The 26,656-nt window shown below is 34.9% G+C and overlaps 1 protein-coding gene across 2 annotated transcripts in view; it reads left to right on the top strand.

Moving 5' to 3' along the window:
• Window positions 1-26,656, top strand: part of PRKG1 (protein kinase cGMP-dependent 1) — a 1,337,040-nt gene that overhangs the window by 479,041 nt on the left and 831,343 nt on the right. For both annotated transcript variants that reach the window (XM_005565848.4, XM_005565847.4), the window contains exon 3: window positions 16,845-16,958. In XM_005565848.4, coding sequence (XP_005565905.1) covers window positions 16,845-16,958 — 114 coding nt within the window. The remainder of the gene's footprint in view (window positions 1-16,844; window positions 16,959-26,656) is intronic.

Raw genomic sequence — 26,656 nt, 5'->3', positions numbered from 1 at the left:
AAGTCAGAGATGAAGACTCAAACTCAGGTTAATTTAGATAAGATCTGTATTCATGGAAATACTAGACACACATTCCTAGCAATATGAATCTGACTCCAGAGAAACTAGTTTGAACTCCTTATCAGGGAGATACTTTATCAGAATTATATTCAATAAATTATTCTTTTCTCTTTGTAGTATAGTTTGATAGCAAAGAATCCAGGTCAACAAGGGCTTAAGGTAGAGTTTCAGTTAAGAAATGGATATACTTGTGTGGATTAACTGTGCTCACAATAAGTATTTGTATCAACAATTGCATGAATTAAAGATAATTTGGTGTTCTTTGAAAGTGAGGTTGGGAAGGGATGGATGGTAATTTTGGAAGGCAGATAAGGTTATTACAGTTGGTGAAACATGTTGTAATTGTCCGAAAGGGAGTAGGAGAAAATTACTGAAGGAAGAGTATGAAGTCAAAGCATCTCTAACTTTTAATCTTTTCATAAAAGATATTATGATATTAATGGCGTTAGTGACAAATCTTATATTTGAGCCATTACTATGTACCTGTGCTAATCCTTATTTTTAACCACTTTATTGAGATATAATTCACATGCCATACAATTTACACATTTAAGGTGTTCAAATCAGTATCTTTTAGTGTATAAACAAACCTGTGCATTCATCACCACAGACAAATTTAAAATATTCTCCTTACCCTAAAAAGAAACTGTAGCTGTTATACTCAATTTTTCCACTCCTCCCAGTCGTAGGGAACCCTAATCTCCCATCTGTCTCTATACTGTAGATTTGGCTAGTCTAGACATTTTATATAAGTGGAATTATATTACTCTGGGTAGGACTTTGGTACTATGTTGAACAGAAGTGGTAAAAGTGGGCATCCTTGTCTTTTTTCAGTTCTCAGGGAGAATGCTTTCAAATTTTCCCCATTCAGTGCTATGTTGGCTGGGGGTTTGTAATAGATGGCTTTTATTACCTTGAGGTATGTCCTTTTCTATGCTGATTGTGTTGAAGGTTTTAATAATAAAGGAATGCTGGTTTTGTCAAATGCTTTTTCTGTGTCCATTGAGATGATCATATGATTTTTGTTTTTAATTCTGCTTATGTGATATATTATATTTATTGACTTGCATATGTTAAACCATCCCTGCATCCCTGGTATAAAACCCACTTGATCATGGTGGATTGTCTTTTTCATATGCTGCTGGATTTGGTTAGCTAGTATTCGGTTGAAAATTTTTGCATCCCTGTTCATCAGGGATATTTGTCTGTAGTTTTATGTTGTTGTTGTTATGTCCTTTCTTGGTTTTGGTATTAAGGTGATATTGGCTTCATAGAATGAATTGGGAAGGATTTCTTCTTTCTATATGTTTTGTAATAGTTTCAGTAACATTGGTACCAATTAATCTTTGAATGTCTGATAGAATTCAGCTGTGAACCTAACTAGTTCTAGATGCTTTTTCTTAAATTACCATTTCAATTTCACTGTTTGTTATTGGTCTGTTCAGAGTTTCTATTTTTTTCTGGTTTAGTCTAGGAGGGTTGATATTTCCAGGAATTTATCCATCTCCTTTAGATGTTCTAGTTTGTGCACATAAAGGTGTTCATGGTAGCCTTGAATGATCCTTTGTATTTCTGTGGTATTGGTTGTAATATCTCCCATTCCATTTCTAATTGAGCTTATTTAGATCTTCTCTCTTCTCTTCTTCATTAATCTCACTAATGGTCTATCAATTTTGTTTATCTTTTCGAATACCCAAATTTTTGCTTCATTCATCTTTTGTATTTTTGTTTGTTTGTTTGTTTCAATTTCCTTTAGTCCCACTCTGATCTTTGTGATTTCTTTGATTCTGCTGGGTTTGGGCTTGGTTTGTTCTTGTTTCTCTAGTTCCTTGAGGTGTGATCTTAGGTTGTATATTTGTGCTCTTTCCGACTTTTTGATGTAGGCTTTCAATGCTATGAACTTCCCTCTTAGCACTGCTTTTACTATATCCCAAAGGTTTTGATAAGTTGTGTTCTGCTATCATTCAGTTTGAATATTTTTTAAATTTCTATCTTGGTTTCATTACTGACCCAAAGATAATTTAAAATCAGATTAATTTCCATGTATTTGTATAGTTTTGCGAGTTCTTTTTGGAGTTAATTTCCATTTTTATTCCACTGTGGTCTGAGAGGATACTTGATATAATTTTGATTTTGTTAAATTTATTGAGATTTATTTAGCAACCTGTCCTATGTTCCATCTTGGAGAATATTCCAGACAAGAGAAAAAAATGAAGGGCATCCAAGTTGGTAAAGAGGAAGTCAAATTGTTGCTGTCCATTGATGATATGGTTGTATACCTAGAAAACTCTAAAGACTCATCCAAAAAGCCTTGGATATGATAAATGAATTCGGGAAAGTTTGAAGATACAAAATCAATGTATACAAATCAGTAGCACTGTTATACACCAACAGCGACCAAGCTGAGAGTCAAATCAAAAACTCAAGCCATTTTACAATAGCTGCTCAAAAATAAAATGCTTAGGGATATACCTAAACAAAGAGGTGAAAGATCTCTGCAAGGAATCTTACAAAACACTGCTGAAAGAAATCAACAACACAAACAAATGGAAACACATCCCATGCTCATGGATGGATAGATGAATATTGTGAAAATGACCATACTGCCAAAAGCAATCTAAAGATTCAGTGCAATTCCCATCAAAATACCATCAGTATTCTTCATAGAACTAGAAAAACAAAAACAAAAACAAAACAAACAAACAAAAAAACAATCTTAAAATGTATATGGAACTAAAAAGGAGCCTGCCTAGACAAAGCAAGGCTAAGCAAAAACAACAAATCTGGAGGCATCACATTACCTGACTTCAAACTATACTACAAGGCTACAGTTACGAAAATAGCATGGTACTGGTATAAAAATAGGCCACAGACCAATGGAACAGAATACAGAACCCAGAAGTAAACCAAAATTCTTACAGCCAACTGATCTTCAACAAAGCAAACAAAAACATGAAGTGGCAAAAGGACACTTGTATTAGTCTGTTTGCATGCTGATAATAAAGACATACCTGAGACTGGGTAATTTATAAGGAAAAGAGGTTTAATTGGCTCACAGTTCCACATGGCTGGGGAGGCCTCATAATCATGGTGGAAGCAAAAGAAGAGCAAAGTCATGTCTTACATGATGGCAGGCAAGAGAAACTGAGAGCCCAGTGAAAGGGAAAACCTCTTATCTAACCATCAGATCTCATGAGACTTATTCACTATCATGAGAACAGTATGGGGGAACCACCACCATGATTCAATTATCTCCCACTCAGTCCCTCACATAACACGTGAGAATTATGGGAGCTACAATTCAAGATGAGATCTGGATGGGGAGAGAGCCAAACCACATCATTCTGCCCTTGACTCCTCCCAAATCTCAGGTCCTCACATTTCAAAACCAATCATGCCTTCTCAACAGTCCTCTAAAGTCTTAACTCATTTCAGCTTTAACTCAAAAGTCCAAAATTTTAAGTTTCATCTGAGACAAAGCAAATCCCTTTCATGTATGAGCCTGTAAAATCCAAGCAACTTAGTTATTTCCTAGATACAATGGGGGCATGGGCATTGGATTAATATACCCATTCCAAATGGAAGAAATTGGCCAAAATGAAGGGGTCCTAAAGGCCCCATGCAAGTCTGAAATCCAGCAGGGCAGTCAAATCTTAAAGCTCCAAATGATCTCCTTTGACTCCATGTCTCACATCCAAGTCATGCTGATACAATAGATGGTTTTCCATGGTCTTGGGCAGCTCTGCCGCTGTGGCTTTGCAGGGTACAGCCTTCCTTCTGGCTGCTTTCACAGACTAGTGTTGAGTGTCCGCAGATTTTTCAGGTGCGCAGTGCAAGCTGTCAGTGTATCTACTATTCTGAGGTTTGGAGGATGGTGGCTGATATGGTTTGGCTGTGTCCCCATTCAAATCTCAATTTGAATTGTATCTCCCAGAATTCCCATGTGTTGTGGGAGGGACCTAGGGGGAGATAATTGAATCATGGGGGCCAGTCTTTCCCATGCTATTCTTGTGATAGTGAATAAGTCTCAAGAGATCTGATGGGTTTATCAGGGGTTTCTGCTTTTGCTTCTTCCTCATTTTCTCTTGCTGCTGCCATGTAAGAAGTGCCTTTTACCTCCTGCCATGATTCTGAGGCCTCCCCAAGCCACGTGGAACTGTTAAGTCCAATTAAACCATTTTATCTTCCCAGTCTTGGGTATGTCTTTAACAGCAGCATGAAAATGGACTAATACAATGGCCCTCCTCTCACAGCTCCACTAGGCAGTGCCCCAGTGGTGACTCTCTGTGGGGGCCTTCACCCCACATTTCCCATCTGCATGGCCCTAACAGAGGTTTCCCATAAGGGCCCTGCTCCTGCAGCAAACTTCTGCCTGGACATCCAGGCATTTCCATACATCCTCTGCAATCTAGGCAGAGGTACCCAAACCTCAATCCTTGACTTCTATGCATCTGCAGGCTCAACACTACATGTAAGCTGCCAAGCGTTGGGGCTTGCATCCTCTGAAGCCATAGTCCAAGCTCTACCTTGACCTCTTTAGCCATGGCTAGAGCAGCTGAAATGCAGGGCACCAAGTCTCTAGGCTGCACATAGCTGAGGGTCCTTGGGCCTGGGTCACAAAACTATTTTTCCCTCCTAGGCCTCCAAGCCTGTGATGGGAGGGGATACATCAAAGGTCTCTGACATACCCTGTAGATATTTTTCCCATTGTCTTGGTGATTAACATTTGGCTCCTCATTACTTATTCAAATTTCTGCAGTCAGCTTTAATTTCTCCTCAGAAAATGGGGTTTTCTTTCATATCGCACAGTCAGGCTGCAAATTTTCTGCTCTGTTTCCCTTTTAAAACTGAATGCTTTTAACAGCACCCGAGTCACATTTTGAATGCTTTACTGCTTAGAAATTTCTTCTGCCAGATACCCTAAATCGTCTCCCTCAAGTTCAAAGTTCCACAAACCTCTAGGACAGGGGCAAAATGCCACCAATCTCTTTGCTAAAACATAGCAACAGTCACTTTTACTCCATTTCCCAACACATTCCTCATCTCCATCTGAGACCACGTCAGCCTGGACTTTATTGTCCATATCACTATCAGCATTTTGGTCAAAGACATTCAACAAGTTTCTAGGAAGTTCCAAACTTTCCCACATTTATCTATATTCTTCTGAGCCATCCAAGATGTTCCAGCCTCTACCTGTTACCCAATTCGAAAGTCACTTCTACATTTTCGGGTATCTTTACAGCAGCACCCAACTCCTGGTACCAATTCACTATATTAGTCTGTTCTCATGCTGCTAATAAAGACGTACCTGAGACTGGGTAATTTATAAAGAAAAGAGGTTTAATTGACTCACAGTTTCACATGGCTGGGGAGGCCTTATAATCATGGTGAAAATGAAGGAAGAGCAAAGTCATGTCTTACATGCTTGTGGACAAGAGAGAATGAGCCAAGTGAAAGGGGAAATCTCTTATAAAACCATCAGCTCTCATAAGACTTATTTACTACCAGGAGAACAGTATGGGGGAAACCACCCCCCATGATTTAATTATCTCCCACCAGGTTTCTCCCAAAACACATGGGAATTATGAGAGCTTCAATTCAAGATGAGATTTGGGTGGGGACACAGCCAAACCTTCTCAACACACTATTCAATAAATGGTGCTGGGATAAATGTCAAGCCACATGTAAAAGAATGAAAGTCATCTCTCACCTTATACAAAAATTAACTCAAGATAGATCAAAGACTTACATGTAAGTCCTGAAACCATAAACATTCTAGAAGATAACATAGAAAAAAACAAAAACAAAACGAAACAAAACAAAACAACAACAACAAAAAAACAAAACTCTTCTAGATACTGGCTTAGGCAAAGAACTCATGACCAAGAACCCAAAAGCAAATGCAACAAAACCAAAAATAAATAGATGGGACCTAATAAACTAAAAAGCTTCTGCACAGCAAAAGAAATAATCAGTATTGTTTAGACAACCCAGAGTGGGAAAAGATATTCAAAAACTATGCTTCTGACAAAGGACTAATATCCAGAATCTACAAGAAGTTCAAACCACCAAGTACAAAAACAAATAATCCTATGAAAAAGTGAGCTAAGAACATGAATAAACAATTCTCAAAATAATATATACACACTGCCAACAAACATGAAAAAATACTCAACATCACTAATTATTAGGAAATGCAAATGAAAACCAGGATGAGATACCACCTTACACCTGCAAGAATGGCCAAAATAAAAACAATAAAAACATATTAAATGTTTTTATTTAAAAACATTTTGGCATGGATGTAGTGAAAAAGAAGCACTTTTACACTGCTAGTAGGAATATAAACTAGTACAACCCGTATGGAAAACAGTATGGAGATTCCTTAAAGAACTGAAAGTAGATCTACCATTCAATCCAGCATTCTCACTACTGAAGATGAAAAGAAGTCATTACATGAAAAAGACACTTGCACACACATGTTTACAGCAGCACAATTTGCATTTGCAAAAATATGGAACCAGCCTAAATGTCCATCAATCAATGAGTGGATAAAGAAAATGTAGTATATATACACCATGAGTTACTACTCAGCCATAAAACAAAATGAAATAATGACATTTGCAGCAACCTGGATGGAGTTGGAGACCATTATTCTGAGTGAAGTAATTCAGGAATGGAAAAACAAATATGTTATGTTCTCACTTATAAGTGAGAACTAAGCTATAAGGACACAAAGACATAAGAATGATATAATAGACTTTGGGGACTCAGGGGGAAGGGGGAAAGGGGGTAAGGAATAAGAGACTACACCTTGGATGCAGTGTACACTGCTCAGGTGATGGGTGAACCAAAATCTCAGAAATCACCACTAAATAACTTTTCCATGTAACCAAAACCCACTTGTTCACCAAAAATTATTGAAATAAAATAAAATACCAAACATTTATGAATTATATAACATGTGGTTCTTGTGAATGACTTCTTTCACTTAGCATATTTTTAAGGATTATTCACATTGTAGCATGTATCAGGAGGTCATTATTATGACTGAATACCATTCTATATTTTGTTTATTCAATCATCAGTTGATAAAGCTCTTCTTACTCATTATTTAGTATACCATCTATCTTGACTGCCAAGTACAGGGTTGTTCAGCAGTTTTCTTTTACCCTCAGTTTTTCTTTTTAAAATATATCTTGACTCCTCCTTATTTTGTCCTCAATGGTGCTGGAGGACAAAGGTCATCATTCTCTGTATGGGTAGTGACTTTCAAAGAAAGTCCTCTCACCCTCAACCTGCCATTTGTACAGTGGCTTTTGAGAAAATAGGTTTAAAAGCATTATTTTTCATCTTGTTAAGTAGATGTTTAGTATTTTTTGCAGAGTATGTGGTTATTCTTCATTTTAGTTTGTTCTCTGCTTTAAAACAATGTGCAGGTAGATAAGTGCTTGCTGTATACTCTGGAGAATCCTAACCTCATAAAAAGTGAATAAATACATATATCATGTCAAGTGCAGATATTTTAAACTGTCAAGTAACAAATCTCATGGTAGGAAATGTATTATACTACTGGGTGAAGTAAGTTATAGTCCAGAAATGCTTTTAATAAGTGGAGAAGGCGGTTGATACTTTGAATTATTGTTGTTTCTATTGTTCTGAATGCTATATGAAATGAAATTAAAATGTAGTCATAAGGCTTTCACACAAGCATGTTCATAGGAGTAGTGACGAACATTTTGACTAACATTTTAACATATCCATCAATGAGTATTTGCTAACCCTCTTTTTTTTTTATAATGAGACATGTTATTAATTAAATAATTGTTCCCTCAATTAGTTTATGCTAATATTAACAGAAAGCTTTATCACATACAAAGATCTTTCACATAAATTTTACATATTAATACTGTGAAGCAGGTAGTTATTATTCTCATTGTGTTGTTGCAGAAACTGAGTGCCAAAAGGTCCAAAGCGTCCAAGAGCAGTGAGGCCAAGATATCTCCTTAGAACTGATTTTGTTTCCTTTTTCTGCCTAAGAGCCATGACAACGCTAAACAAATGGACTTAGAAAAAAGACACGTAATCTCTGATTGAAGCAATATCTTGTTGACAGTATAGTTGACCCTTGAACAACATAGGATTGAGCCTCATGGGTCTACTTATATGTAGGTATTTTTCAGCCAAACATGGATTGAAACTACAGAAACCCACACATAAGGAGAATTGACTGCGATATTTGAGTATTCATGGACTTTGTTATACATAGGGGTTATGCAAGCAATCCCCAGGTATATTGAAAGAATGACTGTATTCACTTTTCTAATACCTTGAAATTTAGATGAAATTGGATTTAGTATTCATTTGACATCTTGTGAAATGATCCTAAGATATATGCAAATTCCTGAGTCCTTAGTTTCTCATATTAATATAATTTGCACAGTTACTCCAAATCTCCTGTCTTTTAACTTTCCTCATCATTCCTTCATCATATCCTGACCCCTCTATTCTTTGGCATACCTAAGCAATAGATCTTCCATCAAGCTTTTGTCTTCCCCCAAACCCCTCACATAAGAAATTAGTATGAAACAGACTTTACTAATAATTCAGAGAGAGGGGTAGGACATTCATTCTGGCAACAAATAACTGGATACTGTACATTAGACATCCTGTTTACCAAAAGTCTTTCAGTCTCTGAAATATGAGACTTCTGACCTCTTCTCTGTAACCTCTAGCTTCTTCACTGTTCCTGTATTTTTATGACTCTGCTCTTTTTCCCTTCTACATTTTATGAACCATGACCTAGAGGCCTGCTTTTCCCCACTTAAAACTGCTTCTCAATGTATTTTACTTTTTAAAAAGAAAGAAAATTTTCTCTTGAAAAACTATTCAACCTATATATTCTTTGTCTTGCTATATGTATTATCTAATTCAATTATCATAACACTATGAAATAAAATACTATTATCCCAAATCTGTAGTGAGGTAATCTATGCACAGAGAGATCAATAAGTTATCTAAGTTTACACAGCCAGTCAATGGTGAAGGCAGGATCTGAAATTCTCAAGTATATGTGGAGAAAGGATGTTATTCTAACATCAGTAGTGTCTTCATAAGCTTAGAAATTTCTGTAATTACTTCTATTTCAGGTGACATCTGCTGGGGAAAATTATTCAGTAAAGTAACTTTGTGGCTTTATTCAATCTGCTGGCAATGTGGTTTAGTTAAATATGCAACCTGATGCTGCCCTTTTATCTAGGTTGTAATTTACATTTGGTGGAAGTTAATATGATAAATAGTGGAAGTCAAAGTTTTCCCTTCAAATATAGAGTATTTTGTATGCTCATGGATTGTTGTTTACATGAGGACTTTTCAACTCTGGCACTACTGACATTCTGGGCAGAATAGTTCTTTTGTGTGGGGGCACTATCTTCTGCATTATAACTGCAGCCCTAGCCTCTACCCACTAAATGCCAGAGGACCCCCCCTAGTTGTGACAACCAGGAATGTTTCCAGGTATTACCAAATATACCCTTGGGGGTAAAATTGCCCCCAGTTGAGATCTGTTGCATTATATTACAAACTCACTCAAGCTTAATATTAAAGCATAACAAAAATAAAAATCATATTAAGACTGCCCACAATTCTGATAGTGGTTGTAGTACTCTTGCCATTTGCCTGCCTCTAAGCAATTACGGAAATAGCCATTCATTCTTTAGGCTAATTGAAGGTGCTCATGTACTATAGAAAAAAATAGAGCAAGAATGTATTACACATTGCTGGAATTAAGCTTAATATACTTGACTTAATTAAGACAATTAAATTGTATGTTCAGCTCTCATTTATTTAGGGGATGATTAGTCTATTTTCCTTTCTTTTTTGTGGGTGCACACTGAATCTATGGCCTGTCTTTAGCTTGCCTCATTACTGGAAATTGAAATCAGTCCACAAACACTTATCTAGTGCTTGCCATGTATTTTAAGTGGTAACATTTCAAAACATAATGCATAGAAAGATTATGGAATCATGATGCTGGGGAAGGATGTTGTGAACTCCTCTCAGAATCCTGTTCATTGTCAGATAAATGACTGAACCATACAATAGGTTTAGTATGTTCTCTTTTCCTTAAATATCTCCAAGGACAGAATTGCAGCAATGTAAGTTGCTCATTCCAGACTTTCATTCTGATGGTTCAGATGATTCTCTATATCTAAATATTCAGATTGCTTAAATTTCAGTCTGTTTCCTCATAGAAGTTTTCTTTGTGAATATGTATGTATGCCCTATGACCTCAGAATGAGAAAAATTCTGAATTTGAGATACCTTGAAAGTATGTTGACTCTTTTTTTGCATAAATGAGATTTTTAGTTTTGGATAGCTTATTACATTTTTAATTCACAGTCAAGAATAACTATAATGGTTTTAGTTCATATGCAATATGTATTATAATCTGTTGTAATTTAGTATAATGAAAATTGTGTCAAGTGTGTTTGTAGCAATCATGACCACAAGGGAAATCAGATTTGCCTAATTTAAGGAGAAGCAAAAGTCTTCACTCATGTAGCTTCAACCTCAACTACCCTTTTCCTTCTCACATTGTTTCATTCCATTTGGATAACTAGTTCTTTTGGGCACCCTGTAAGAATTGTTGCTATGATGATCTCAAAGAAAAGTGACTTCTTTGAATGAGAAGCTGGTTCTAACTAAAATATTCTAAGAGCATGATGGTCTTAGAAACTATGAATACAAAAAGGTTTAGAAAAAAACCTAATACATATATATGTGTAATGAGAAACTACTAAGCAAGATACGTAGCCAACTAGGAGTGAAACAAACTAAAATAGGGCTGTTTCTCACAGGCTTTATTCAATGAACAAAGAATGATTTTCAAACATTCAGATTAATACTGTGAAGAGTTAACACATCGTCTAGGGGGTAAGAGTTCAGATCCAGAGAGACTTTATCTATTCAGATTCGAAAGCAATCTTAAACTGACAACTGATAAGGCAATGACACACTGCCATTCTTTAATTCAAGAACAAAATTGCATCTCACAGTGCAGTCATCCTTTTCCTTCTTACAGTGGCTTAAGAAAGACATACATAAATGACTAACAAGTAGTACAGGTTTAAGGGAGATATCTAAGTGTATAGTCTGTCCCTGGGAATTGGATGGCTTTTCCCCATAGGTAGCCCCATAGCAGCCTCATCAATTTCTACTTTCTTACTGGGTGACAGCACCCCCCTCCATCTAAAATGACCCTGCAAGGCAAGTTTGATGTAACAGTATGCCTAATCTATTAAGAAAGATCCACCGATGAACCCCATCTCCCAGAGGAAATTACATCCTCGCTGGTGACAGCACAGCCCCACTACCAGAATGCTGAAAGTTCCTTTTGAATCTAGCAACTGTAGAAGCCCTTATACAGACTCTAACCTACAAAATCATGAAGGCGTAGTCAAACAGATTACAGAAGGAAAGAGATAAGAGTTCTTGTCTAGACAAGACCTTTGTTATAACACCTGTTTCCCTTTAATAGTCAATCAAGTTGTCCTGAATGTTCCAACCAAGATCTCTGGAATTAAGCACAGTGATTATAATCAGGTTGTTGCCAGCTATTCTATTTCTGCCTGCCAGTAATAAATCTCTAAGCTGATTCTACTTATCATGAAAGTCCGTATGGCACAAAACCACAGGTTAGTGGAAAACTCATCAGGATAAACAAAGCCGGGAGGTTCTGAGTCTCCCGGAGAACTCAGTTTCTTCCATTATTTATAGGGCCTTATAAAAGATAAACAAAGGTGTAGATATGCTATAATGGGATCCCTTAATACTTACCAGCTTCCAAGGGTGGTACGTGTATAGTGGTGCCAAAAACCAGAAGATTGATTGCTTCTCAAAATGACAAGGTTTAGGACTTATGACTCAGCTCATTCCAGAGCATAAATGGGCATATGTTGCCTGAAGTAAAATTTAAAAGTGCATTCAAGTTACCATGATACATTTTTCAATTATTCACGACAATGCCAGGAGCAATAAAAGAGCTAAATAAAACTATAATTAACCCTTTAAACCTCATTTTAGCCAACTGTTTCAAATCTTCTCTTATGCAAACAACTTTAGCAATTTAGTAGAATTCAAATTAAAATGATTTGAATTTTTTTATATTTTTTCCTTATGAATATGGTGGTAAGAGGACACAATGAACGTTATACCAATCTAGTCATATATTTTTAAAAAGTAAATATAAATAGTAAAATGCACAGAAGCAGAATACATAAATTACCACATTTTGGATTATCATTTGTTCCCCAAGTAAAAGATCTAATAGCCTCTAGTAACTGTTGGGCTTAGAGAAATTAGTAGAAACAGTCTAGAACTTAGTAAGGTGTTCAGAAAAAAACTTTCTGATACTCTTTAAAAAATAAATCTTTGATTTGAAATCTAACATATTTGAAACTGAAACTAAACTGAAGTATTGAAACAATTATGAATAAATGCTAATGAATGTCTGCTTTTTTTTAACGAAATAGATATCACATTAATCAATGATGACCAGCAGTAAACTCATCAAAATGCATTTCTAAAGTTAGCAGCAAACTATAATATATAAAAACCTCCAAACTGATCTGTTTCTAAATTTGGTATGTCTTTGGCAAAAGCATGCTATATATTCAGCCTACCTGACATTTTCCCTATTTGTTTTACCCTCTTTCCCACCTAAATAATAACATATAAGTTCACCTACTTTCTATGCAAATGGAGTCAGTGTAAAACTAATCTCAGAGGTAGCCACAGAATGAAAAAGAAGAAGAAGATAAAAAAACACACAACTCCTTAAGGGAGTATAAAACTAAGGGAATGGCCTCATGACTACCTTAATACTTTAGAGGAAGAAAGGAAGTTGATTAGGTGAGATTAGGGGTAACTGGATGTAGGCAGTAAGTTTTTATTATTCTTAGCTTTCTTAAGTGAACCACACATTTATACTTGGAAATCATTTATAAATGTGTAATCATTTCTAATTTTGCTACAAGACTGGTGAGTGGCCTATTAGCTTAACTAATTTCACATATCAGACCAGTAACTCACTAGACTCTTAGAAAATTGGGATACTTCTAAATGTCTCTGAAAGAGCCTTCATTAAAGTATCCAGTGTGTCCTGCCTCCTTGAATTTGCCGTTCCCCATTCACATAACAGGTGTGAGAAAGGATACCAAATTCTGACTCAAGGTAACAAAGTACAGACACTGAGTTTTGTTTATCATTTATGGCTTTCCGTTTACTTAAAAAATGCAGTGCTTTTTGGACCAGACACCGTGGGTCACGCCTCTAATACCAGCACTTTGGGAGGCTGAGGTGGGTGGATCATGAGGTCGGGAGATCGAGACCATCTTGGCCAACATGGTGAAAATCCATCTCTACTATACTCCAAAAAAAAAAAAATTAGCCAGGCATGATGGCGCGTGCCTGCAATCTCAGCTACTCGAGAGGTTGAGGCAGGGGAATCGCTTGAACCTGGGAGGCAGAGTTTGCAGTGAGCCATGTGGTGCTAGAGCACCACTACACTCTAGCCTGGCTGAGGGAGACTCCATCTAAAAAAAAACAAAAAACAAACAAAAAAAAGCAGTGCTTTATGGGTCATTGTCATCTATCATATGACATCACCCTTACTTTTTTGACTACTGTGAGGATATTGAATTTCCAGTGTTTAACTTAGCCTGGAAAATATGTTTATGTCAAAACTGCTATTTCTCAAATACAATATAGCTAAGTGATTTTTAGCTATTCCAATTAACGTGAAATACAACCCTTTGTTACCAGCACTGATTATTCATATATATGAATAATTTATATACATATAGGTATAATTTATACCTACCTTATCAAAAAAATAAGTTAAACATGAGAAAATTAGGCAAATATAAGATCAGGAAAATATGTTTGAACCAGAAGTGAGCTTGTTCACAAATATTAAACTTTGGAGACTTATACAATTCTGGTTGTAATGTCATAAGAGAATAGGAAATATAATTCGTTAGAAAATTGTCAGTAAGTTGAAACAGATCAGTGTTATATTAGCATGGTTTTTCAGGAAAGAAGTGGCAGTACAACTGAGTATGGTGGTCGTGGCAGTGAGGGGACATTCACTCTTTCCTATGGGGGGAATATCTGATCTTTATAAATTAGTTCTGATGTAATGGGTCCATAGATTTCCTTTAAGAAATCACTGAGCTAAAACAATAGTCCTGATGTTCCTCCTCCTTTAAAAAGAAAACTCCAAAACTGTCTAATAGAATTCTTAGTAGTGGTTTTACTCGCATGGCCCATAGGTTTCTTTCCACTGAAAATGTTTAATTATCAAACCCAAAGAGTCAGAGAAACAGACTTGTACAAATCATTTATTTATGAAAGTTCTTTAGGAATTATTCCTTTTGCTTTCAGATCTATTAATATAATTGACACTAGATCTGTAGGTCAAGAAAATTTTATAAAGTGTTGAAAAATTGTTATATATTATTCTTTGGAGTCTCTACCACTAGGCTGTAAGGGCTGAAGAAATATTACATCAAATGTTGGCCAGGCATAGGCAAATGGAGAAAATACAAAGCCATTGCATTAATCTAGGAAGATTGGTATGATTTTCTGAGCTTCTATTTTCTTCTTTGGATGTGATTTAAAAGGTTCTCTCCTCAACCCCCCATAGAGAGGGAATCTGAAAACAAATTCTTTCTCCACTGGAGGAGGGGAAATTAAAAACCTCTATTATCCTACATTGTTCTTGGTTAGTTTCTGTAGTAGATGATGGAATATTGTGCTTCAATGTCATCTAATAAATCATACCTCCATATAAATTATAATAAAATAATGCCAGTGATAAGAGCAAGCATTTATTAAGCATTTGCTATGTGCAGGATACTGCGTTAAGAATTTTGCCTGCTTTATCTCACTTAATTTTGACAATCATCCAATGAAATAGGTGCTTTTATTGTATCCATTTCACTGAGGCAAAGAGAAGTTAAGCAATTTGCCCAAGGTCACAAGGCCAGTAAGGAACAGAAAAGGGAACCAGAACTAAATTTTGGTCTATCTTTAGATGATGTACAAATTTTTTAACCTCTGTGTTATATTCTGTCCTGTCTCTCATTCTTGAGTGGTAGATGAAATTTCTAGGGGCATAGGCTTGCCACTGAAAAAAAGGGAGGAAAATGCCATGGGAACTATCTGAAGCTTATGAAAAGATGAATTGACTGTACTGATTTTGATGGGGAAGAATTTTCTTCCCTACAGTCAAGAAGTGAACCATGAGAAAGCTAGAATATTTGGCCATACCTGTGTAAGCAAGTCCTTTTAAACCTTTTGAATTGTTGAATTTGTTCATTCCTGACTAGTTTCTTTACATAAAAAAGGGGCATGCATACACCAGTCAAAAATAATAAGGAGATTTTTTATGGACTTTTATTCTAATTACTGCAGAATTCTCTCTTCATTGATACTATTTATGTGAAATGGTTTTCAGGGTAGGATAATGTCCTCTGAAGGGAGAATCATGTACCACTAGTATATGGATTAAACTTAAAATAAAATATGTGTGTGTGTATATATATAATTTAAGATTTTATCTCCATAGTATTTGAAAATAATTAATCAGCACATTAAACCTCAGTTGTTACAAAGATTACTGCCTAGATAAAACCAGGTTGATTTTAAAAGTGAAGGAGTGAATTTAATGTCAATACTCTAAAAGGTTAAATATTACAGGTAGCACACAAATAAAGGAACAATTATGAAATCAAAGTATAAAGGCCTGAAGTTTGGCAAACACTGGAGGAGCATTAGTTCCTTTCAAACACAAGCTAACTCTCTTGCCAGGCATTAAGCTTCTCTTCTGTAGACTGTGGATAAATAACTTGGAGAAAAATAGAAGAGGAGAAGTCAGTCAAGAATGGACTCTGTTGCCTTTTTATTTCTACCCTGATTGTATTAGGTGATGAAATTCTTAGTCTACATAGGTATGACTTTCAAAAATATATATATATATATATATATATATATATATATATATATATATATTTTCATTTCTCTCATAAATAGCATTTTTCTTACTTGCAGGTAACAATGTATACCCAGTACGTGGTGTTTCCTTAGCTTTTTTCTTCCTTTAACGTTTCATTTTCCAAGCCCTTTGTCAAACATAAACTGTCATAACACAGTTTTCTTTTCCCTCAACCCTTGTAGTTTGTTTTCTCCTACAGTCAACGTTGCAGAGCTGGGAAGCAGATAAGACAGTCTTGCCTGAGTCAGGCAAGATGTTTTAAATAAAAAGATACCAAGAGCAGAATTAACTAATGGCAAAGGGTCAAAGTAATTCCCCTCTTCATAATAACTGCCTTACTAATGAGAATTTTCAAGTATGAAATGTGCTGTAGAAAATGTACTACTTACTCAAGTTTTCTTTCAGATTCAAAATTATGTTAAAATTGGAATTACCATGGTTTACTAATAACAGACTTGGAATGATATTATGTTTGCCTGTTTGTCTCTATCTTTACTTGTTGTTTTGGATCTCATATCAAATCTTTTCAGTAGTAAATTTAAGAAAATATGTACTTTTCCTAACTTCCATATTTTGTTTCATTTCTTGCATTGCCTCTTGGTGACTTTTTTTAAATTGGTAACTGCATTTTTACAAATGAGCCTAACATTCCTCTTCACATTAAAAATGCAACAAATGAAGCATGAGAAAGAATTTATATAACATGTTTTTCCCTCCTCCTTTTTAGATGGTAAGGTTGAAGTTACAAAAGAAGGTGTGAAGTTGTGTACCATGGGTCCAGGAAAAGTGTTTGGGGAGTTGGCTATTCTTTACAACTGTACCCGGACAGCGACCGTCAAGAGTAAGACTATTTTCATATATTTAAAATATATTTAATGTCTTTTCCCTAGGCCTTTGAGATGTTAATTAAAATGCCCATTTATTTAATCTTTATAATTTTATTAGTTTGTATTTTAATTTTTGCCCCGCCATATAGCTGATATATTTGTTTTCCTCCTAAAGGTGATTGTTAACAATCGGTTTTGTATAAATTACATTTTCTTGCTGATTTCTGAGAATTATCCTTTAATCAATAAATTCTCATAGTTAGGATTTTTTAAATGATATAATTTTATACATTTGAATCAAATAAGAGCAAGTCTTTTTCTTTTCTCTCTTTATAGTGTCAGGATCATATTTAAGAAATTTTTACATGTCTGTCTATTTTGGGTTATATTCCTCACATAAATTCCACTTGTTTACTCAGTGGTTTAGAAAAATTAAGAGGAGAAATGTCCTTCATCTCATTCAAACATCATTGAGTAAGATATCTCCTGAATTCTAAAACTGCATCTGAGGGTATTTTTGCCTTCAGCTGCTCATCAAGCTGTATATTATAGCATTTTTCTTTTCTACTGATTGAGCTTATTTTAAATCAGGGCAATAAAGCAGCTTGTTTCCCTAATTTTACATGTATGTGTATATATGATTTCTCTAGCAACTTTTGTTGCTTGGCAGAAGCAGCTGCAATAGTTAGAAGGAAAAAGATTTTTTTTTTAATCTGCTTCCTGAGTAAGTATATAATGACTGTATAACAAACAGAGCTGAATTCAAAAGTCAACAATGTAAGGTTCATTGCATCTTTAGGCAAATGTATGTATTTCATGTTTGAAAAGTCTTTCTGATACATTTTCCTGTGGTTGATTTCAATCACAGATTACTTTGATTAGATTTTGTCATTTAAAAAAAATGCTATTGGCAAAATGACAAGTACATTGTGAATTTCAATTAGTTTTATCTGGATCTCATTGACTACTTTGTGTATTAGTTTTTTCCTCCAGAAGTGCAGCATATAACTGATAATATAACAGTGAAATTGGATTTAAAAAAACATAAGAATGCATGGCCAGCTGGAGTCCCAGAAATTGTCTTATGCGTCTTATTAGTGAATCACCTTTTTATTCATTGGATTCACTGTAACATCAATTGTAAATGGGCCCCTTTTAGGATGAGTCTTCCTTGGCATTTGATTCTTGATCTCTGAAAGCACAGGACTCTTGATTGATAGATGCTGCCATGTTTTTACTTCAAGTGATCATTCAATTACATAGCTCAAAGAATGAGACTCAGTGAACCATAATAGAATCTGCCACAACTTTTACTTACTTAAAAAGAACCTTAACTATAGAAAAGAATAGTCATGGCTCCATTAAGTGAAACTGGTTTTACAATCATGCTTCATTTTCATGAGAAATATATTCCTTTTCAGATAAAAAAAAAAAAAAGACCAGAATAGCATATTTTGATGATATCTCAGAATTATAAGTAGTTTTTTTTTTGTTTTAAAGTATTTAACATTTTTATATATTTCAGGCTTGATACTTTAATCTAACTGAAACTACAAAATTTCCAAAAGCCAACAGTTGGTAATAACATGGTAGTTAATCTTATGAAACATGGAATTTTTATTAAAGAAATATTTTAAATAGTTTATTTACATGAATTTTACAGCAAAGATTTTTAATGATTTGTTTGCTTCATAAACATCAGTTTTCTTATTAGATTTCTATATAGTGATGTTCATCTGCACAACATCTATTGTACTCTTATTTGGCAAATTTAAATAGACACTATGAATCTAATTCAACAAGAAGCTGCTAGATGTTGAATGCAAATTATAAGCCTAACTCTTTTGGGGTCAGAGCATCCATCATCAAGGGAAATGAGTAATGGGACATGTTCTTCTTTAACACAGACTCAGAGAAAGCTCAAGAATGCATCTGTGTATGTGTGCGTATTTGTTTCTTCACAGTCCCTTCTTAAGATATAAAAGTTGTGTTGACAAAAGAGCCTAGAGTTGGTGGTGTGCAAATATATACCTGCATTTATAGGTACAGAGGTTTTATGCATGAATCAGAAACAATATCTGTGAGCAACTGTTTCTTCCAAATGTTTCATAAGCAGTATGAAGTATGAATAATGATTGTTTATTGTTTCAGGACTTTTTGTCATGCCACCTCTGCTATCTAGGGAGATTGTACTTGTGACTGTAGGCCTCAAGCGCCATTTTTTTCTATATATTTTAATTAAACCTTCAGGTTAGATATGTTATGATTCTAATTAGCTCACATTGTGGATGCTACTTTTACAAAATGACTACAGAATATAACTCCCAATGCTATCTTATTCTTTACATGTGATAAAAACATGTCTTCAAATTTATTTGGCTTTTAAGGTTCACTTATTTCTTAGTATTCAAGATTGCATCAACTTGTCCATTTTTTCCTGTCATCGTGTCATTTGTAGTATCAAATGACAGGAGTATTGACCATTTGGAGTATCATTCAAAATGGATTCATCCACTTGGGCGTACTAGTCTAATTCTGAGGGGAATATTTTTCTACACAATAGCTGACCTATCCAAGCTTCTTCTTTCTTACATACCTTGGCTTTTGACCTCCTTAACCCTAACATCACCAACTTTCGTTCATGATTGAAAATGTTGGTGATCCTTTTTCTTTTCTATTTTCCTTGATCAGCCTGAAAGTTATCTGGCATCTTAATGCGTTTTATTTTCACAGTAGTAACTAAATCCTAGGTAGCATTCAATAGTTTTTCAATGTACATTACTTGTTTCCTGTTCAGGAGAGCAGTTTTTGCAAGTGTATCAGGAGTGAATAAATATATTTCAGTGACTTCACTAGCTAATGAATATGATCAGAACACCTGTGTTTTTTCTTCTTCTAAGCTTACGTTATCAAGAAGTAGTTTTCTTATTAAAACTCTATATTGACATATGCTATAAAATATGATTTTAAGCTTGTTCATAGTGATCCATCAGAAAGAAGCACCATGGTAGTTTGAAGCAAGCTCTTTGGTTTTCATCTGGGAAAAAAAATAAATTGACATTCTTCTGAAAATAAATAACATTTATTTTCAGTGGTTATCATGATAGCACAAGGAGGAAGATCTCATAGCACCAGGAAGAATATTTTTTAAAAATCAAAACCACAGTGATATACAAAGAAAAAAATCCTGGTATGATTCAGATCTATATTCATAGTCTACCTCTGCCTTATAAAATAACTATTGATTTTTCTCTAAGGAATGAAGAAATAAAAATATATAAAATTAACATTATATTGGAAACCAGAATTTAACAAGTCTTGAGTTTGTTCATGGCTTAAATAGCCTCAAGTTTTCTTTATTAACTGTGATCTGAAAATGGCCACTTCGTATCTTTCCAGTCACAAACATTCCCAGTGGCATGGGGATGGGAAAAGAATCACTTGTTAGAATTGGTTTCCACAGCACCAATTAATGTTTCCAGTATTGATTTTTAAAAATGTTTTCGAAATATTTTGACATTGTCTAGTGAAAGGAGTTTGATCATCCATTTTCAACCCCACAGGGGCAAGAATGTCTCACATGTTGTTTGAATACCCCTTACTTACTCAGTCCCCACACCTGGAAGCAGATCATTATCACGTTTTCCTAAAGTGTCACTCCTGGGTGTGATTTCACTTTTACTACCCTCACAGCTACAGCAATATCAATTTTCACTTACCCTGGGCCTTGCTTCTGTGCCCAAAGTTCTTCAAAATAACAAAAATGGAGAAGTTGAAGTTACTGGAAACCTAAAAGGAAAAGGCGTTTCATTTACAATGAGAGGAATTCAGTGACATGTGTTGTACTGGGGGTATTTTTGCCTGTAAATATTAAATTGAAGCCCTGCTTCTCTTACTTTGAGTTTCAGCTCACAGTGCCTCGAGACCTTTGGTCATGTATTATTCAAATGGTCTCGTTCAACTATACTCCAATGAAACCCAATAAAAAGCATTTTTCAGGGAAATATCTTGATGCCTGGTCAATATAATCACCACGGAAAGTTATCTACAAAGAACATCTATGGTGGATGTGGTAGATATTTTATGACATTACTTGGGCAAAATATCTAATTATTTCTCCTTAAATTGTTAATAACAAGTATTTAGTTTTTTTCTTTATTAAAATACTTCATTACTAATGCTAAAGAACCTAAAAAGCATACAAGAAATCTGACAAATTGATGACTTTAACAATATCGGGTAAAAAACTATTTTTCTGCCTTGGTTTGAATATTTTTAAGTTTCCATACTTAAACTTTCCTAAGTTATTAGTAAAGGGGAAGTTGACTACTTAAGATATTTTACTAAGCGTCATAGACATTTTAAAAACAAAGTTTAAAGGTCTGGAGTTTTCTGTTTATTTTTGTTTTTAAAATAAATTTGAGTCTATGTAGTGAAATAGCTTTACATTCCCTTGCAGCTGTTTTAAGCATTACATTATTCAAACTGTATCAGAAAAATCTGCTGACTGTCAAAAACCTAAATGATGAACAAGAATTAAATAATAGAAGATTCGACTGAATTTTTTGCTGTAAATACTTTTACATGCTGTAAAAACAATGCCTATACCTAATACCTAGACTCGATATCTCATTCATCCACACTATGCTTTTTACTGGTAAAGGAACAAAAGACATGAATGCCAATTTTTACTGTGAATGAAAAGGAGTCATTGATGAAGCTGTTATAATAGCTGCAAACCTGGGAAATTTCTTAAGATGCCTAAACCAAGAAGTAAGCAATCAGATACTTTTTAAGAAAATATCATTGTAGAGCACCATGAAGTATTAGATTTTTGATAAAGATACATTCACATGTGAAAATGAAGCAACACTGTCCGTTAGCACAAACAATTGCTAGAATACCATTACTACTGGGTTTTCACGAGCACAAGTACCCAGGTACTGTCATGCTTGCTGTGCAACAGCAAAAGAGCCGGAGAGATAACTGGGCTGATGAGATAGTCACTGTGCTGCCTTTGAGAGGTAAGTTAAAAAGATGCGTGTTTGCTTTCTCCCAGTTTAATACAGGCTTTTTACCAAGAATCCTGAAAGAAGGAGAGAAGGCACAAGTTAAATTTGGGTCAATGATGAGTAGAAACGTGACCCTAGTTGTGGAAGGGATGGTTAAGTGACTTCCCGCGAGTTTTATCATTGCGGACTATGAAGCGAACAGTATATTTTGGCAGCATCTTGGGGAAGTTGGTACACTTGTTTAGTGAGTTAATTAGACAATATTCTTCTTAGTAAAATTTTCATTGCATTTGTCTATTAAAGAATACTGTGAAATTAGTAACATAAATCCAATTATGTAATCCCTAAGAAATAAATTTCTTTAATAAAGGAATCAATTCACTAGGTACCAATGCTGCTACATAACAGACTAACAAGAACAAATGCACATGCAAAAGCAATGTTTTCATCTCATTTCTTTGTTGTTTAAGTAGACTGAAAATGAATTTCAGAGAAGAGGCAAACTATTATTAAACTATATTTTCTTCTACAGGTTGAGAAGATTTTTTTTCCCTAGGCTTGAGGGAAACTATTACAATCAAAATGTATTTATAATTTATATGTAACTACTTTCCCAAAAATTCATGTCCAATTTCTATATTGGCCAGGCCTGGTAAATAGTCATATATTAGCAGTGCTTCTGAGGCAAAATATACCTCCCATAGTCAAAGAAAGGCAATAAATTTAATTCCTTCCTAAGGCTAGGTAAATTACTCTCCCTCTCCCTCCTTTAATTACTAAATCATTGAATACTTTGAATATTCTCTATTTCTAAAGAAGAGTTAGACTTTAGCTGATGGGGTGTTATGTTTTAAAGATCACAAGTAATTTACGAGGAAATCTAAACAATAGGCAAGAAACACTGATTTTTTTGTTTGTTGTTTGTTAGCAGTTTTTGTTATTTAATCCTGCAGAAGCAGCAATTTTCCCACAAAAACCTGCACCACAAGAAGCTCCCACACATGTAAAGCTTGAGTCAGTTTTTGGTATAATGAATCTACATTCATTCATTTAACAATTTGCTTAGAGGCATTTTTAGTATTTATTCAACTGATTTGAAGAATAAAAAGCAAATTAGTAATATAGGCCAATACTGTATTTTCTGTAATTATTTTTCTTAAAGGAAACCTTCCTGCCTATAGGTCAGAGTCGGGATGAATTTCTAATGGATGTTTCCACAGTAACAATAAATAATTAAACCAGACAACATTTGAAGATTAAGAACAACACATGAAGCTCAGTGCTTTTGGGATGGGTTGTGTTGTTACCCCCATTTTATTGCTAAAGCAACTAAGACCTAAAGCAGTTAAGCAACTAGGCCCATGTCCGTAACTAGTGAGAAGGAGGGCCATAAGTCTGACACTATTTTGCTATATAGCTGCTGTCACAAGCATTTGAATTTTGTCTGCAATCTTTCATTTTGCTTTTAAGCACAAGTGTATCTATAAGACTACTTCTGTTGGTCTGAGGACTCCACTTACACAAAAATTTATACAGCACGTTATGATTTCAAAAATTTTTAAATATTAGCACATGGATCCATGTTAAGTACATCTGTTATGAAAGGATGAATTCTATAACATAATGATGAGAAAGTCATAAATTTAACACCTTAGAGACATATAATGAGCAATCAGAACCTATTGCAGGATCTAGTTTTTGTAATGCATTGAAACCCTTATGGAGATTTCACGAGATGAAACTTTATGATTTAATGTTTAAGACATTACTAAGTAGCTACATTTTTTTACATAAAATATATTAGTTAATCAATTTCTTCAAAGGAGGAATTATGAAAATTTAAACAGCAGCTAACGACAATGAATGAAGACTGGGAAAAAATTATTATTTTTCTTATATAACATAACAAAAGGATAAGGTGAGTCGTGACAAGTGTGTTTGCCTTCATTTTCCCCTCTGATTTCCTCTGACTACTGAGGAAATGTAACCTTGGCACTTCGTTGGTGAATCTGAAAAGCCCGCTCTGCTTATGAGATGTTCTTTGTTGACTAAATTTCTAAGTTATCATGCTAATAATGCTTTATAATTTACAACCTGTCATCCCATGCATTTTGTAATGTAATCTTCAAAATACCTCCATCTAGTAGATGAAGGAGATTGTCCTTGATTTTCCAGATGAGAAAATGCAGGCGAAGATCATGAAGTGCGTTAGTATAGTTCATTAACAGAGTCTCTGATGCAAATTTAGGTAGCAGTAATTTAAACTCCTTCCTATAAGCACTTCTCCTTTTTTCCTCCTGCTCCCCACCCCCATGTGTGGACTCCTGAATAAGGCTCTTAATATGCCTACTGCCCATACCTAATGTATGAACTTTTGGTAAGGGAACTTCAGCTGTTTACCCCAATGATTCTCAAAGTGTGGTCCCTGGAACAGCAGCATCAGCATCACCTAGGCCATCACTAGAAATGCAAAATCTATGGCCCCTGCTTTACTGAATGGAAATTTTGGTGGCAGGTCACAGCTATCTGTGTGTAACAAGGCCTTCCAGGTAATGCCCCTATAGTTTGAGGACTGAACTATACCCTATAGGTGCTCAGTTAGTGTTAACCTACACATATGCACACTATCATGTTCATCAAATTGTCTATATTGAGGAATTTAAAAGAGAATTCCAGACTCTATAATAAGTAGTCAGTGTTATTATTGGCATCATTGCAGCTTTTTTTCTTGTTTTGTTGCTGTTGAGCAGAGATATTTAAGGAAAGTTGCATTTTTCTTTTAAGGAGTAAAACACAACCTTAGTAAAGAGTATCAGCTTTATACATATTATTAACATATTCTTTTGAAGAAAAGTGAGAAGTAAAATTAAAAGAAGAACAGATTGAGAGGGAGGGAAAAATTAAAAAATCATGGACTGTCGAGTCATGTTGTTAACAAAAATCACTTTTAGATTTATTAAACTTGATGGTTAGGATGCTGGTAGAAAAACAGAACAAAGAAAAAGTTTCATTTGATTTTTTGTTGTTCCTTTTCATGGTCATGAGTATAGTTTGGATTAAGTGAAAACAAATGTGAATGGACATTTTTAAGAAAACAACTGAGTTGATAATGTCTTCATATATTCCAATGTCAAAATACATTTCTCATTAATGTATTAAGTTCAACCTTTTGGACTCATAGTGAAAAGGTCTTTTGTACTTTCCATAGGTGGCCATTGACTTAATTCATAGTGTGATCCAGGTAGTCTTAGGTGGGTTGCATAACTCTTTGCTTTCTATAGTTAGAAGATGAAAAGACATCCATATATCACAGTCATTGAAAAAGAAATGGAGAGTTCCTTAGAATTGAGACCAGTAGAGATCTGAGGCCTGGAGTATTGAAGGATACAGGCAAGGAGGTGAGCCAGTCAATATTTGCAGGAGTCCTGAAGAATTGAGTTTTCACTGTGAAGGTGACAGTAGATCCTAGAGACTAAATATTGGCTACTCAGAAGGCAGGTAAAAAAAAGATTCAAGGATCGATCTGGGATAGCTGAACATACTTACATACTGGGATAGGTAAGTATTCTTTACTACTTGTTTTCTCTAAAGGAGAAACAGTCTGCCTCATTGATAATTACTCACTTTATACCCTCATAATTCCTTCCACTTCTAGAAGAGCAACACTTCATTGACCTGAAAGTGTGGTTGTCTATAACCTTATGAGTGGGATCAAACAGCATTGTTTAAATTATTTTCCTAAGTGGATTATTTGTTGTTGTTGCTTTATTTATAAAGTAAAATTTCGTAGAGTGGTTCTGTTTGTGAAGCTTATAAGAACAGACTTTTCTGGTTACAGAATAGGGGAACAGCCTCCAGGAGCCCATCCAGTTGCCCTAAATTCCCTTGCTATTCATTCCCTCTCATTCCTCCCCCTGGATTAAGTTCTTCTCTGAAATGTCTGAGTTCAGGTCAGGTAAAATTGTTTGAAGACCACTTTTCTAGTTGAATCCAGGGTTACTCTGAATACCTAAGTAATGATAATTCTTTATCAACTGTATACTGTGTACGTGCCGCTTGGCTATATGTAGAATCTCTAACCTTTACAATAGTCCTGCACGTTAGCAATCGATACTGCAATTGCATAGGTGAGGCAACTGAGTTTTAAGGAGCTTAAGAAACTTCTTTAAGGTCACACACCTGGATTTCTAAACTGTATCTCGCTCCTTAACAGTCACCAGTAAAATATTGAACTACATTATTTCAAATGTTGTTTTGGGCAGTTGATATATAAAAATTGAATTCTAGGTCTGCACTGTCATTTATCAAGAATTTCTAAGACTCATACCAAATTCATGTGAGGCACTGCTGAACTCTCTGGGGAGCATCATGGAGAAAGAGGGCATAGCCCTACAATTAAGATATTTATAATCTAGTTGGAAAGAAAGGAAATATAGAAAGATTACAAGGAATTATTGGCAAACTAGATCTAAAGAAATGGAGGAATTTGGAAGGAGAGAAAAATTATTCTGGACTAGCATTGACAGATTTAGTGGAGGAGATAGAAGCTGACCTGTGCCAAAATTAAAGAGAAGAATAGTTCTGAGCATTTGTGTCCAGAAGCATATTGCTTGGGTTCTCATCCTTTGCCACTTACTAGCTTTGTGTCCCTGGGAAAACAATTTATTGTTCCTGGGTCTCATTTCTCTTAGCTTCAAAAT

The sequence above is a fragment of the Macaca fascicularis genome, chromosome 9, assembly GCF_037993035.2.
Source record: "Macaca fascicularis isolate 582-1 chromosome 9, T2T-MFA8v1.1".
Taxonomy (NCBI): Eukaryota; Metazoa; Chordata; class Mammalia; order Primates; family Cercopithecidae; genus Macaca; species Macaca fascicularis.
The sequence above is the reverse complement of the archived record's forward strand: the minus strand, read 5'-3'. Positions and strand labels throughout refer to the sequence as shown.